Below are 14668 nucleotides of genomic sequence, written 5' to 3' on the forward strand. Positions count from 1 at the left end.
CAGCTTCATTCCCAGCCATGTCAAAAAAATTATCCTTCCCCTGGTGTCAATTGCTTATCCCAGCAGGCCCTGTCTGCAGCACACTGGGCCAGGAGTGCAGCCAAGTCTGGCCCAGTAGTCAGACTTTAGCTTTGTGCTCCTCTGCTCTCTCCTAATGAGCTATCTGCTCTGTAGCTCCCCAGCCTGAAGATGCTCATGGGCTTTAATGAATCACACTCATGACACGCACCAGTCCTGGTGTTTAGCACCCTGGAGCTGATTGGGAACTGCCCAGTTGCCCAGTAGGCGGGGTTGGTTTTAGTTTTGGCACCTGTTGTATGTCGGGTTTAATTTCCTTGAAACTGGTAGGTATAATCACCACCCTTCATTTAAGATAATAGAAACGGTTAAGCTCCTTTTTAAAAATAACAGCAGTCTCCTGCCAAAACAAAGGCACAGGAGAGTCTGCACGTGGGCAGAGTTTTGCTAGATATTGGTTGGTGGAGAAGTCTGTATGAGAAAGAAGCAACAAACACACCAGAGCAGCAGGAAGAAGGCAGCAAGAAAACTTCAGACACAAGCTGAACAAGCACTGAGCATGACCCTTTGCAAAGCCTAGAGAGGGGTTTTGGGCAGAGTGCTGGCTGAAAGGGCCTCGGAGCTGGGAGCACAGAAATGGTCTCCTGTTGTTTGATTTCTCCTGTGTTCAGAGAAAGAGGCCTTTGTACATTCTGTGTAAATAGGCAGGCTTGCATCAAAGATATCTGACTCCATCACCAATGTCTCCTCCTAATGGAAATAATCCAGACATTGACTTGTCACTCAGGTCAAAAGATGGTAGCATCATTATTAAGTTTTGGTTGGGAAATGAAGATGTGGTCTTGGGAACTGTATCTGTAACTGTAATGGTTTAGCTTCGCCACCAGGAAGTTTGGGAGAGGGGCATTGCAGAAGCCCATGTTCTGTTCAACAGAGGCAGCTGGAAGCGGGTCACTGAAGAATTAGGATCTCTTTCAGTGATCAGTGAACAGCCCGTTGTCCATCTTGCCCAGTGTTCTGTCTCAGACAATAGCAAGTACCAGCAGAAATCCCACACCTGCCCATGGCACAAGTTTCCTCCTGGCCTCTGTTCAAGGTTGCATTTAAACATTGAAATCATGAGGGTGTTTAGCCCTTCCACACTTTTTTAAACCCTTACTAACAGCTCTCTCATTATCCAGGTAAATGTCCGATGGACCCTTTCAGGGATCCTGCTAAACACTTGGACTCAAAGATTTATTGTGCAGGTGAGTTCCACAGGCTCCTTGTGCATGGCGCAAAAAAAATCAAAACCCATAACATTTCACGGACACACAAATATCTCTGTATGTGTGGGTCCAAGGCCTGGTCACTTTCACATCAGGGACACTCACATTCTAAAACTTCCCCGCTTCTTGACAAAGTTGATTTCTGCCTGAAAGAAACACTGAAATTTTGACCTTAAATCATTTTCTTTTTCAAAAAGTTGCATTTTTGCTTCAAAAATACTTTGTAAAAAAAAAAAGTGAAAATATGTCCATTTTTGCTCTCTGAGAGTCTTATTTTTGAACCAAAGCAAATGTTCACACTAGCTGGGATTTTTCACTCCCTTGCGGTGTAATTAAACATTCACAATGTTTGCGTTAAGGCCTTGTGTTTTGGAATTTTTTCACACACGACTAGCCGGGGGCTGATATTCACCGAGGGTAAATATTGAGGGGAGCGGCTGGGAAAGGGATGCTGGCAATGCTGTGCACTTGAACAAGACTAGTACAGAGCAGGGTAAAATGTCAAGGTTAGGTTATGGTGGCAAATCTAAATCCTAGCCCACTGACTGTAATGTTTCAACGTCTCACGTTGTTCTAGCTCTTAGCCCAATTATAACCTTATAGCGAACCCTAACCCTAGCACTGGCCCCAACGGACGCCAATGCTAACCACAGAATAGCTCCAAAGGACTTTAATCCTAATCCTAACCCCAATCCCAATTCTGCTTCATAACTCTACAAAGAATTTAGCCATGGCTAGGCTGCTGCAATGCTGACAGCACAGCCTATCATGCTAAGCCTTATTTTCTCCTTGTGTTTCCCAGTCTGTTAGTCTCTTTAATTATATCTTATCAGCTCATGGGGGACAGCCTTTCTGTTCTGTGTTTGAACAGCTCCTAGCCCAATGGGGGCTCGGCCTGTGATGGGCAGGGCCGCACAGAGGATTCAGGAGGCCTGGGGCAAAACAATTGTGGGGGCCCCTTCCATAAAAAAATTGCAATACTATACAACACTATATTCTCGTGGGGGCCCCTGCAGGGCCCTGCGCAAATTGCTCCACTTGCTCCTCCCCACCCAAGGGCGGCCCTGGGAAAAATAAACCTTCTGCACCTCAGCACAAACCCAGTTTTGAGAAAACTTCTTTAAAAGGTATCACTGGTTCTCAGCATCAGCTAGTGCAAAAAAGCACTAAAGCTCATTAAAAGGGTTGGACAAATATTTTCTGTCAAAACTTTTTTTGGATCGAAAACTAGGGTTTTTAAAAAGCAGAAAAAAAATCACGGACAATGTCTGCTTTCCTTCAAAATTTGTTGTGGTTTTTTTAATTGAAAAGCTGAAATTAGTCTGCCAAAACCTGAACATGGTTTGGGGTTTCAGAAGTGTGTGGCCAAATATTTGCTGCTTGCTGTGTTTGATTGTTTAAAGAAACAATAAAAAAATTCTGCTTAAAAAAAAATCCAAAACTTTTGAACCACCTCAGCTTGTGACAAATGCCTGAGCCCATCCAGTCAGAGATTTTTCCAGGTTTCTGATACTCTGCTGGCTTCCTTGACTCATATCTGTCTCCATAACTTTGGGTTCATTTAGGTTAGAACATAAGAACAGCCATACTGGGTCAAACCAAAGGTCCATCCAGCCCAGTATCCTGTCTACCAACAGTGGCCAATGCCAAGTGCCCCAGAGGGAGTGAACCTAACAGGTAATGATCAAGTGATCTCTCTCCTGCCATCCATCTCCACCCTCTGACAAACAGAGGCTAGGGACACCATTCCTTACCCATCCTGGCTAATAGCCATTAATGGACTTAACCTCCATGAATTTATCTGTTTCCTAGAGACTGGCTCCATGGGGTCCCTCACAAACTGGAGACGGTTACTGTGGGTTTGTCTTTAGTATAGCTTATGTACATACTCCACAACTGAGCATTTGAGCTTGTTCCAGAATCTGGGATGAGCCTATGTTGTGAAAACTGAAATGCTCAAAATAGCACATGCATGTGAATGGACACAGGGTGCTAAAATTAAATTAACCCAGGGGGTTCTCAAACTGGGGGGTCTGGACCCCCTCAGGGGGGGTCACGAGGTTATTACTGGGGTCGCGAGCTGTCAGCCTCCACCTCAAACCCCGCTTTGCCTCCAGCATTTATAATAGTGTTAAATATATTAAAAAAGTGTTTTTTAATTTATAAGGGGGGGGGGTGTCACACTCAGAGGTTTGCTATGTGAAAGGGGTCACCAGTACAAAAGTTTGAGAACCACTGAATTAACCCCCTCTGAAGTCTCTCAGGAATGCAGGGGAGAGGGGGGGTCTCCCTTGGTAGGGTTGGGAAGGAGGTAGGTGGTGTAGGATATTGCTCTTCTCATGTGATCCCTCCCCCATGGCTAATTTTAAATGAAGCTACCCTCCCCTGACATGAATCGCCCCTATGGCACTGAAATTAAACATAGACTATAATTTGGCATTTGAGAAAGTGAAAGGGATGGTAGCCTAATGAAAAGCTAACAGCTTGGCTCTTCTGCAAGCCTCAAACTGCTGAATGAGCTTTAGGGTAGGGAAGCTGTGCCTCCTGAGTCCTAACAGACCCCCAGAACGCCCACGATCCAATCCCCCCACTTCCTGCCCCCCAACTGCCCCCCTCAGAATTCCCAACCCATCCTGCTCCTTGTCCCCTCATCATCCCCCAGAGACCCCACCTCCAACCACTACCCCAGGACCCCTCCCCTGCTTCCTGTTCCCTGACTGCCCCGATCCCCCCCACTGAGTCCTAACAGACCCCCAGAACGCCCACGATCCAATCCCCCCATTCCCTGTCCCCTGATCACCACCACCCCGAACCTCTGCCCCTTCATCCACAGAACTTCCTGCCCCTTAGCCAACCCCCCTGGCCCCTTATCCCCGGCTGCCCCCTCACCCAGAGTCTCAGCGCATCGAGGAGCATCCCTGGACAGCTGCAGCATGGCTCCAGCGGGGCCCCTGGGTTCCGCCCCGCTCAGAGCCGTGTGGTAAGGGGACGGGGCTGCGAGCTTCATGCCGAACGGAAGGAGCTGAGCTCAGCCTGGAGCTCGCAGCCTCGCCTCCTGACCACGTAGCTGTGAGCAGGGAGGGACTCGGGCCCCACCCTCTGACCACACAGCTCTGAGCGGAGCAGCGCTCAGAGGCCCCGCTGGAGCCACGCTGCAGCTGTCGAGGGATGCTGCTGAATGCGCTGAGGCTCTGAGAGAGGGGCGGAGACGGGGTCAGGTGGGGCTTGGAAGGGAGCCTCGGCCATTCTCGTGGGGGCCCCTGCGGAGCCCAGGGCAAATTGCCCCACTTGCCTCCCCCCGGGTGGCCATGGTGATGGGGGGTTGGCCTGTGACTGGGCTCCTAGATACCATCACAATACAAATAAATAATAAATTACCCCATCCTGTGACCTGGGGTCCTGCTGGGACTGGAGTTGGAACTAGGCTAGTGATAGGGCCTAGAAGGGGAGATCGAGGTGCGGCAAGTCCAGTGGGGGTTCGGATCTCCATGTGCAACTGATTAGCAGTTTTGGCCCAAAGTTCAGACGTGTGAGCCCAAATCCTACATTTGTGCAGGCAGAGGGAAGGCACAGGTGCCCGAGGGTGGCGGCCACAGCCCCAGGTGCCCGTCTGCATGGGCAAAGAAGAGGAGACTTGCCTGTTCCACTCAGAACATAAGCAGCTGCTTCTGGAAGCCAGGGGCTGATGGCCAGGTTGGATTCTGTCTAAGGGCCGTCCCCAAGGAACTCAGCCTGTGTTGACACCCAGTGGCGACAGATGGTATTACACACTAAGTGAAATGACTTTAGTCGGGGGCGCTGCCTTGACAGGCCTGGGATCTGGAATCCTTCACCCATCGCAGAGGAATGAGCAAAGTCTATGTGAGCTCCCCATGCACTGGGGAAAAACCTTGTCTAAGGCTGAGATCGTTCCTCCCAGACCACGTAGAAGATACCTGCTCCCAGCCACGGATCCTGCAGGGACCCATCCTCTCCCCCATCCTGGCCAGGAGCTGAGTGAAGTTGCTTGGGGAGAACAAGCCGGCAATAGGCTCCCCACTCTACGTCCCCTTCATATCAGACACCTGCAGCCCCTCCCCAGCTGAGATCAGCCATTGCACGAATTGCCAAATCCAGGACTGGCTGAGGAGATGGTGGTAGGAGAGGAAGAACCTGCCACCTCCAGGCCATCACCTCACCATTAAGGGTATCAGCCCTAGGGTTGCTGAGCCCACCCAGTTCGCACTCGTCCCCATGGCCAGAGCCAGCTGTAGGTGGCAGCAGGGAATGCTGGGACTAGTAGGGAAAACTTTATTACTATTCACGGTAGAATGGGCAGGCTGGCCCTGATAGGTGATCAGATACCTGTCCATCAGGGGGAGCTTGGGAAAGCCTCCCAGCAGCCCCAAGGAATCTAGAGTGGGAATTGCAAATGGCCCAGGGGATCCGGATGCCCAATTGGGAACTGGGTGTTCAAATTCCTTAGGAAGTTTTGAAATCTCAGCTCTAAGGTTTAAACACAAGTCTGCAAGAAATGGCGGGAGACCTCAGGGCTGGATCCAGGGGCCCTGGGCCTGGCTGACACAGGGACCAGCCCAAAGAGTGGGGCAATTCACCTGTCTCAGGAGCCCTGCACAGGGATCATCCTTTGGGACGAGGTGGGTGCGTCCCACCCAATGCAGGCAGCTGGGCATGCTCTCGGCCCTTCCCCATCTCCTCCCACACTTTGGTTTTAAGGAGGCTGGCAGCTCGCGTATGCCTGGAAAATCTTGAGTCACAGTATCTCAGCTAGGCACCATGTCCTCCCAGAGCATCATGGCACCCCTCATCTCCTGGGATTGCTCAGGCAGCCAGGCCAGGGCCAAAGCGCCTCCTCCCCAACTGCGGGGTGCAGAGCTGCCCACACTTTGCCCTTCTGAGGTGTCTGCTGTCCAGCGGGATCCAAGGAGGGAGCAGGCGAGGCATGCACATGGGAAGAGGCAGTGGTTCTTACCATACATGCCGCTCAGAACAACGTGACGCCTCCTTTCCCTCCCCCACCCCAGTCAACCAAGCTCATCTCCTGCCAGCTTCCTCTTCCTCCTCATGCTGCTGCAACAGGCCTGGCACTCCCCATCCTCTCGGCGAGGGGCACTACGCAGCTGGCCAGCCAGGCGTGCTCTCCTCACGGGAGCGTGGCTCCACTCCCTCTGATGGGAGCACAGAATGCTTCTGAGGAGCAAGGACCAAGCCAGCACGGGGGACAAGGGTCCGGGGGCCAGTTCTGGGCCCTGCAGGGGTGGGTGCAGGAGGCTGATCAGGGCTTGGAACTGCAGTCACTGGCCCAGAGGTTTCTATCAGAACGGTGGGGTGCAGAGAAGCCTCTAAGGGAGCCATACGGGATCCCAAGGACCCTGGCCCAGTTGGAGGGGGCCCAGCTGGAAGGGGCCGACCCATGTTCACAGGCCCAGCGTCCCAGCGGGGCATGTTCCTTGCTGCGAGGAGCTGGCGCTCTGGGCTAGGAGAAGTAGGAGCTGGGGAATTGCGGCAGAGGCGGCAGTCACTAGCCCTGGGCTGGTCCATGGAGTTCTCTCTGGGATTGCGGGATGGGGATTTCCGAGCCTCTGCGTCGTCTGCATGGACAGGGACAGGACTGCCCTCCAGAGGGACTGGGGCGTCTGCGGTTAATGGAGATAGGGACATTGTTAGCATCTTCCCCCAGGGCTGTGGTACACTTGTCCGGGGGCATGGGGCCCATGGGGGGGCCAGAGCGCTGTACGGCAAGGGCCTGAGATTAGGGAGCCCCAGCAACCCAAGCACAAAGCCTGCATGCCTGCTCCACAGCCTGGCCCTGTGCTCCCCTACACGAGCCCCTCAGGCGGGGATTGGGGGCTTGTCCTACAGGGCTACTTTAACCCCAGGGGCTCTCTCACCCCAGACAGTGGTACCCAGTTACAGCCTCACCTGGAGGCGCTGCAGTGACGGACATGATGTCACATCCCAGGGCCCTGCGGGCAAGAGGTGCCAAAGGTGCCCACACATCAAGTCTGCTGTCCATGCCCCTCTAGTGGCCTTGCCACACACAGGGGCTTCTGAGTCAGCTCTTGTCGCTGCCGCACGAAGGGGCCTGCTCCATAGCTCAGGCAGCAGAGGATCAATTTTCCACTCCAGCCCTCCTGGCTTCGGTCCATGACAGCGACCTGTTCAGGATCATTGCCACAAGGGCAAAGCTCCCTCTGTAGGCGGGGGGGAGGGGGAGAGGGAAGAGCCCGTGCCAACCCCAAGGGCACAGGAACGGGGAGGCCACGTGTGCAGGACTATTACCGTGACAGGCAGGGCAGCAGGCAGCCGGGAGCGCCAACAGCTCAGTGCAGGAGCGGGCGCAGGGCCTCCTCTCACAGCTCACCTCCCCCAACTGAGAGAGGGGGAAAAGAAAGGGGTGAGACACGACAGCCTGTGAGCACCCACATTGTCCATCTCCTGCCGAGCCGGGACAAACAACCCCGATCCGTGGGGACAGCAGGGAGCCTGCCAGCTCCTTCACACACCCAGCAACCCACTGGCTTTTCCTTCTGTCATGCCCAGGTCCACTGGACCCTTGTCCAAAGCAAAGGCCTGCGGCACTACAGGAGCCAAAAGGGAATTCCCAGCATCCCCTCCAGGCCCCATCGCTTCCCCGGAGGACAGTTCCCAGTGTCCTCTTAGCCCATATCGCACCAGCCTCCGGAGGACAGTTCCCAGCATCTCCTCAGCCCATATCACATCAGCCCCCCAGAGGACAGTTCCCACCATGTCCTTGGCCCATAACACATCAGCCCCCCAGAGGACAGTTCCCACCATGTCCTTGGCCCATATCACACCAGCCCTCCAGAGGGCAGCTCCCATCATCCCCTCAGCCCATATCACACCAGCCCCCCAGAGTGCAGCTCCCGTTGTCCCCTCGGCTCATATCACACCAGCCCCCCGGAGGGCAGTTCCCAGTGGGACTCAGCATCTCCTCACACCAGCCCTGGAGGCCCCACAGGATAGACACTCATGGCAACACAGTCCATGGAACTCTTGGCTGATGCTGAGGGATGCCCATTCCCATCCTTCCCCCAGTCACCGCAGAACAATCCCCATTATCTCCATCCCCTCCGAGGGGCACAGCTCACCTGGCAAGTGCAGTGAATGCAGGGCTCACCCTCCGGTACGAACGTCTGTCCGTTCACCACCTTCCTGCCTTCGTAGTTACAATCTGCAGGGGACAGACCCCAGCCAGGGGGAGAGACAAGCTTTAACATTACAGTAAGTATATAGAGATTGGATGTGATAGTAACACACAGACAGTGGAAGAAGCAGGGAGATAGTGTAGCCAAGTAGATGGAGCACAGGGCTGGGAGTCAGGACACCTGGGTTCTATTCTTGCCTCTTCTGGGTGACCTTGGGCAAGTCACTTCCCCACTCCATGCCTCGGTTTCTGTTCCTGCCCTTTATTTGCCTTGCCTATTTAGGGATAGTTCCTGCCCTGAAGAGGTTGCTGTGTGTATGTAGAGTGCCTAGCACAATGGGGCTAGGGTCTCCAAGCACTGCTGTAACCCAAACAACAACAGAAGAATCATTTCACCCAACACTGACATGCAGCCACCTCTGAGGCAAGAATGCTGCAGGTGTTTAGCAGCCCATGGTCATGCTGCACAAGAGAGTATAGGACAGGAAGTGAAGCTGAATGTTGTACCTAATTCATACTGCTTTGGGACTTACCCAGGGGCAACACCCCGAACCTCACTAAAATGCAAAGGAAGTTTTCATGACCACAAGTGGTTAGGGCCTTCATCTTACAACTCACCCACAAGAAAGCATTTCCGACTGTACAGTCCCGCTGGCACTGCGCTGGGACACTGCTGACTGTAAGAGGAGAATACCCCATATCGAGCCTCCCTGATGCACTGGGAAAGCCTTCTACTGAGTAATCTAGCCCACTCCCTGCAGCACAACACCCCCCGTTGCTCCTCCAGCACAGATCCTGGCACCCTGGGTCAGTCCTAACTGTGAGAAGAAAGCACCCTCTACTGAGCCCCCACGCCACCCTCAGCACCACAGCACTTCTAGCACTGCACAGGGGCATTGGGGCCAGCAATGACTCAGAGAGGAGCTATCTGGACTGAGCCCCCCAATGCCCCTCCCTGCAGCCTGTGAGGTCTCCCATCCCAGTACGACCACACCAGACTCTCTTCCCCTGGTGGTGAGATCAGAGGTGGTTAAAGCCCACGGTGGCTTGGAAGCAGCCTGGTAGAACTCCAAGGCTCACCAGGGCTGTGGCACTTACCATAACAGACAGGGCAGCATTCTCCCTCTGGGTGGAACGGATACATACAGAAGATGATACAGTCCACAGGGGAACAAGCCACAGAGCCCAGCTGTAGGACACAGAACAGCAACACTAGGACTCTACCTTAGCAGCAGCATAAGATAGGCAGATGACTGGAAGATGACTGGCAGGAGACACAGTGGATTACACCTATGGCTGATGGGAAATTCTCCTTTGAAACAGCTTTTCAACAGGAAATTGAGCTTTCAACAAAATGAAACATTTTGTAAGAAGTATCTTCTTTCCATGGGAAATGTCCATTTTTCGTCCAAAAAACCAAATACCCAAAAACCTAATATTTTGATTAGAAACTGCTCTTGCATTGACCCATGGGAGCTTTAGTTCAATTGCGTCATGTCCGCATTCTTCTCTATGGGCTGGAATCCCTGCCTAGTCTACATCTCCCATGATGCAACTGCCTCCCCTGGTGCATGGGATATGTAGTCCAACTAGGGAGCCCAGCCCATACAGGAGACTGGGAGTATGAAGCAACCGAACTACAACTCCCATGATGCACACTGACCATTTTTAATAGAAAGAAAACCAGGAGTACTTGTGGCACCTTAGAGACTAACAAATTTATTTGAGCGTAAGCTTTCATGGGCTACAGCCCACTTCGTCAGATGCATCCAATGAAGTGAGCTGTAGCCCACAAAAGCTTATGCTCAAATAAATTTGTTAGTCTCTAAGGTGCCACAAGCACTCCTGTTCTTTTTGCAGATACAGACTAACACATCTGCTACTCTGAAACCAGTTTTAATTGAAACATTTCTGCTTTCCAGTTTCCACTGAAAAATTGAAGTTTTCTGCATAAAATTTAGAAGAAAACATTTTTTCCCCATTTTTGTTGAAATTTTCTGCAGAGGAAAATCCCCCATTTGTCAACCTGGGGAGGGCAAGCCAGACTCCCTCTGCTCCAGACCCACAGCATCCAGCCAGCCACCCTCTTCACATCCTGAGCTATCCAGGGAAGACAATCAGCAGGACTCTCCAAGGACAGTGGCAGTAACAGTAGGATGATTGAGTTCCAGGACAGTCTCTCATGTTTCCTTCACCTCATTTTCCCCACAGACAACAATCCCCATCGCACCTTGCACTCACAGCCTCACCCCAGTAGACTCTTCTTCCCTGGTCCAGGGACCTTGGTGCCTGCCTCCATATTCTGCATGTTATACCCATCTGGAGCAGCCCTGGGCCTGAAGTTAAAGGTGCAGCCCCAGGCTGGATAAAACCCCTTGGCTTAGACCGTTTGGTCTAATGGACCTGAGAGCCCTTACCTACAGACATGCTTGGAGGGAAGGTGAAGCCCTTACCAGGCAGATGCAGCTGAGGCAGGGGTCTAGAGCGGAAGGGAAGGTTTCGTTGTTGTAAAAGATCCTTCCCATGTAGGTGCAGCCTTCAGGGAAGAGAGAGAAGGAAAGACACAGTCATGATATCTCCCACCAGAAAGTCAACTCCCTGCCAGGGCTCCAGGGCACACCTGGCAGATTGGAGACACCAAGAGCAGGAACAGAGCCTGTGTGGGACACACCCAGAGCCCTCTCCACCAGAACGGCTCAAGGGATGGAGGGAAAGCCATTCGCAGCTGGGTCACTGGTTCAAAGTCAGCCCCACGCTGGTGATGACCAAAAGCTGTTCCTGTCTGAGGGCTGCTTGGCCTATAGGAGGGGGTTCGGTCTCCATGTCCCCAGGAGCACTCAGTGGCTTGGCTGACGTCTGTCTGAGCAGAGAGGACGAGGGCTGGCTGGGCCATGGAGCGGGAGCTACTCTGCTTCTGGGCTTCTCACTGCAGATGGTGGCTACCTGGGAGGGGACCCCAGGCCTGGTTACCTGCTGAGCAGTCTGGGCAGCACTGGCCAGGGATTTGAATGGGGTGAGGACATGTCTCCAAACAGTCTGTCCTCTTGCAGCTCACTGAGCCATCTGCCTACAAGAGAGAAGCACTTGACAGAAACTCATGGCACATACGGCCTGGCCGACTGCCCCCCACAGCCAGCCCTGGCCCATCGATGCTGTGTGCTGCCACAGTCCACCCAATGGGGGGCTGCACTTCAGTACCAAGTGAGCACAAACCAGCAGAGAGCTGTGAGATCCTTCTGGAGGGTTCAATATCCATAAGGCACAGCGCTCGGCCCCAGCCCCAGCCCGAGCCAGGGAAAGCTAATGCAGGGCACAGGGCGGGGGGGGGNGGGGGGGGGGGGGGGGCGCTGCATGCTGCGAGGACAGGTAAGGAGAGTGACGTAGAGCAGGTTCTCATTCACCTGGCAGATGCATAACTCACAGGGATCACCTGGAGACCAGATCTGTCCGATCGGAAATTCTACCCCATTGTCATCCACGAAGCAACCTGGCCAGGGAGAGAGAGCAAGAGCTTCAGAGCTGGGCTGGGGCTGATGGGCGAGGAGGGGAGTAGAGAGGAGGGCAGGGAGCCCAGTGGGCACAGCCTGAGAGGTGAGGGGCCCTGGACAGATGAGAAGGCCTGGCACTGTGGGTAAAAGACACGCACACAGACAGAACTCTACACCTACCCACCCATCACACACACACCTTGCCCATGACAAAAACACCCTGCGTGTCACACACAAAGGCCCCTGCCCATTGCACACACATGCATACGCCCCTGCACAGGCTCTCACCTGACAGTGGTGCAGGCTCCCGGCAGGAGAAGCAGCACTGCCCCGGGGCCAGCAGCCAATCCTGGCGGGGACATGCCAGCTCGGGACAGGGGGCGAAGGAGCACTCCACCTCACCACTCTGGGAAAGAGATGTGTTGCACACGAGCTGGCAGGAAAAGGGGGCAAGGCGGTGCCCCATGTTTCCTTCCTCCCACTTCTCATCTTCACTGCATCGCAGGCCCTGCCAGAGCTTTCACGCAGAGGGCTCCAACCGAGGCAGCCTGGCCTCAGCCCTCACTCCCTTTCCACATCCCCCCCACGGGCTCCTAAGAGAAGAGGCCCTCTCCCTGCTAGCCCCCCATGCTCCTACCCTGGCCTGGGCATCCCCACAGGCCATGCCTTTCCCTGGCACTTAGGTCTGGGGTGGAACACCCCTTTCCCTCTGCGATGCGTGAGCAGGCACTGACCCCAGGTGGTGAGGACCCCCCTGCACTGTGCTAGGGAGTCCAGGACGGGGAGCTGAGGCCTACCCGGCAGATGCAGGTGGTGCAATTGTCTCCGTCCAAGCTGAACTCGGCTCCGTGCATGAATGTGTGCCCATGGAAATCGCACGTGGCTGAGCGGGTAGGGGGAAAGAGATGGTTGGTACCAGGATGGCAGGAAACGCAGCCAACCGGAGCTGTCACACAATGGGACCCTGGCTTCTCAAACAGGCCCCCTGGGCGCAAGTTTCCAAGTGCCTCAGACTAACTCGCCCACTCCAGGGGTCACACTCCCCATTTCTAGGCAGGGAAACTGAGGCACAGTGAGCTTAAGCAACTTGCTCAAGTTCCCCTAACTAGGTAGAGAACCCAGGAGGCCAGACTTGTCATCCCCATCCTCTGACCACCAGGCCATGCTGCCTCACCACTGACCACACACTCTCTGTGTAGTCACTGCTACCCCATCACTGAAGCCGTCGCTGGGCTCCACCTCCCCAAATCCTCCTCCTATCTGATCTACAAGACCATTGGCCCAGCTGATGGGGAACCCCTTTCGCACCAGGAACTCCACAAAGCCTCCACAACTGGGGGGTCGAAGGACCAACGCAGCTGCTGAGGGACCCACCTGGCTGGCAGGAGCAGCAGTTGGTCTGGGCAGGGCTGGGGCAGGGGCCTGGAGGGCACTCAGGGGAGATGCATGACACATTGCCGGACTGGAAGAGAGAGAAACCGAAGGGAAAACCAGGCACAGATCCAGGGCCCCGTGCCACAGATGTGGCACTGGGCAACTCTCCCCTCCTCTGGGTGCTCATTCAAACCCATGTCCAACCCCACAAGGAGGGGGCCATGTTGCCATGTCTGATCCCCCCGCCAAGGGGCCATGTCTCCGCCCCTGACCCACCAGCTGAGGGGCTATGACTCTGTCCCTGAACCCCCAGCTGAGGGGCCACGTCACCATGGCCACCACCTCTAATCAGTCACCTGGACAGTGACCTCACTAAGCCTCTGGCTCCCCGCTACCCTGGGCACCGGGAGTTCCGGGACAAGGAAGAAATTCCTTGGGGAATCCCCTCCAGCCCAGTCTGGGTAACAAGCCCACATCATTCCTCAGACACCCCAGAGATGACTGGATCTCCTAGCCAGTATCATGCTCACCAGGCACATGCAGACTGTGCAATTTCCGTCAGCCACAGAGAAAACATCCCCCTCGGCCCGGGCAACCCCCTCATGCCAACACCCTGCAAGAGACGGGAAAGAAATGGCAGCGTGAGGCTACTGGGCATGGGCCTGGGCTCACCGCTCCACTTGGGGAAGACATCATGAGCCTTCCCACCATGCTCTCAGGGCCACAGCTGAGCTGGGCACCCACACAGACCCCCAGGAAGCGGCCGTACAGCCCAGCCAGCTGGGCACCACCCAGGCTGGGAAACAACCCACACCTGGGACAGGAACCAGCAGGGACTGAACTATCCAGGCTCCGGTGACCCCAACGGACCCTGTGGGCCTGAGCCAAAGAGACTAGGGCGTGCGGGTCTCACCTGTGCAGCTGGGGCAGCATCCCTCATCCTTTGGGGGCAACGGGTGGGAACAGGCAATTGTGCAGCTCTCCGCCTCACACACCACTTGGCCCCCCTGCAATGGGACAGGACAGTTAGTAGGGGACTGTCCAGAGTGCAGCCAGGGGAGCCAGGGACCCGGTGGGAGGGTACGTACCTCGCAGGCACAGTGCAGGCACCCAGGCTCCGTCCAATGGCTGCTGTGCTCCCGCGGTGCCCCCTGGTGCCAGCAGAGGGGAGGCGAAGTGGCAAGGGCGGGCGGCAGAGAAGCAGAGGGACGAGGCGAGGGCGATAGGACTTCCCCTTGGAGCAGCGATCGCGGCAGTGGGGAGAACGCGCCAGGGGCAGCGGTGGCAGCCGGGAGCAAGGGGAATATGGGTGGTGGGGCAGTCAGCAAGGAAGGGGGCCGGGGGCTGGGGTC

At 54.9% G+C, this 14668-nt stretch overlaps 1 protein-coding gene across 1 annotated transcript in view; it reads right to left on the reverse strand.

Moving 5' to 3' along the window:
- Positions 1-5562: 5562 nt before the first annotated feature.
- VWCE (von Willebrand factor C and EGF domains) overlaps positions 5563-14668 on the reverse strand; it is a 15205-nt gene continuing 6099 nt past the window's right edge. Inside the window, exons 9-21 of the mRNA XM_075065013.1 lie at positions 14405-14668; positions 14230-14323; positions 13847-13929; positions 13317-13404; positions 12740-12825; positions 12231-12348; positions 11856-11941; positions 11425-11521; positions 10908-10990; positions 9553-9643; positions 8399-8481; positions 7569-7659; positions 5563-6922 (exon numbers count right to left, since the gene is read on the reverse strand). The exon at positions 14405-14668 is cut by the window's right edge and continues 1 nt beyond it. Of these exons, the coding sequence (XP_074921114.1) occupies positions 6399-6922; positions 7569-7659; positions 8399-8481; positions 9553-9643; positions 10908-10990; positions 11425-11521; positions 11856-11941; positions 12231-12348; positions 12740-12825; positions 13317-13404; positions 13847-13929; positions 14230-14323; positions 14405-14668 (1788 nt within the window). The 3' untranslated portion in view covers positions 5563-6398. The remainder of the gene's footprint in view (positions 6923-7568; positions 7660-8398; positions 8482-9552; positions 9644-10907; positions 10991-11424; positions 11522-11855; positions 11942-12230; positions 12349-12739; positions 12826-13316; positions 13405-13846; positions 13930-14229; positions 14324-14404) is intronic.

Source organism: Chelonoidis abingdonii, chromosome 4 (assembly GCF_003597395.2).
Source record: "Chelonoidis abingdonii isolate Lonesome George chromosome 4, CheloAbing_2.0, whole genome shotgun sequence".
Lineage (NCBI taxonomy): Eukaryota > Metazoa > Chordata > Testudines > Testudinidae > Chelonoidis > Chelonoidis abingdonii.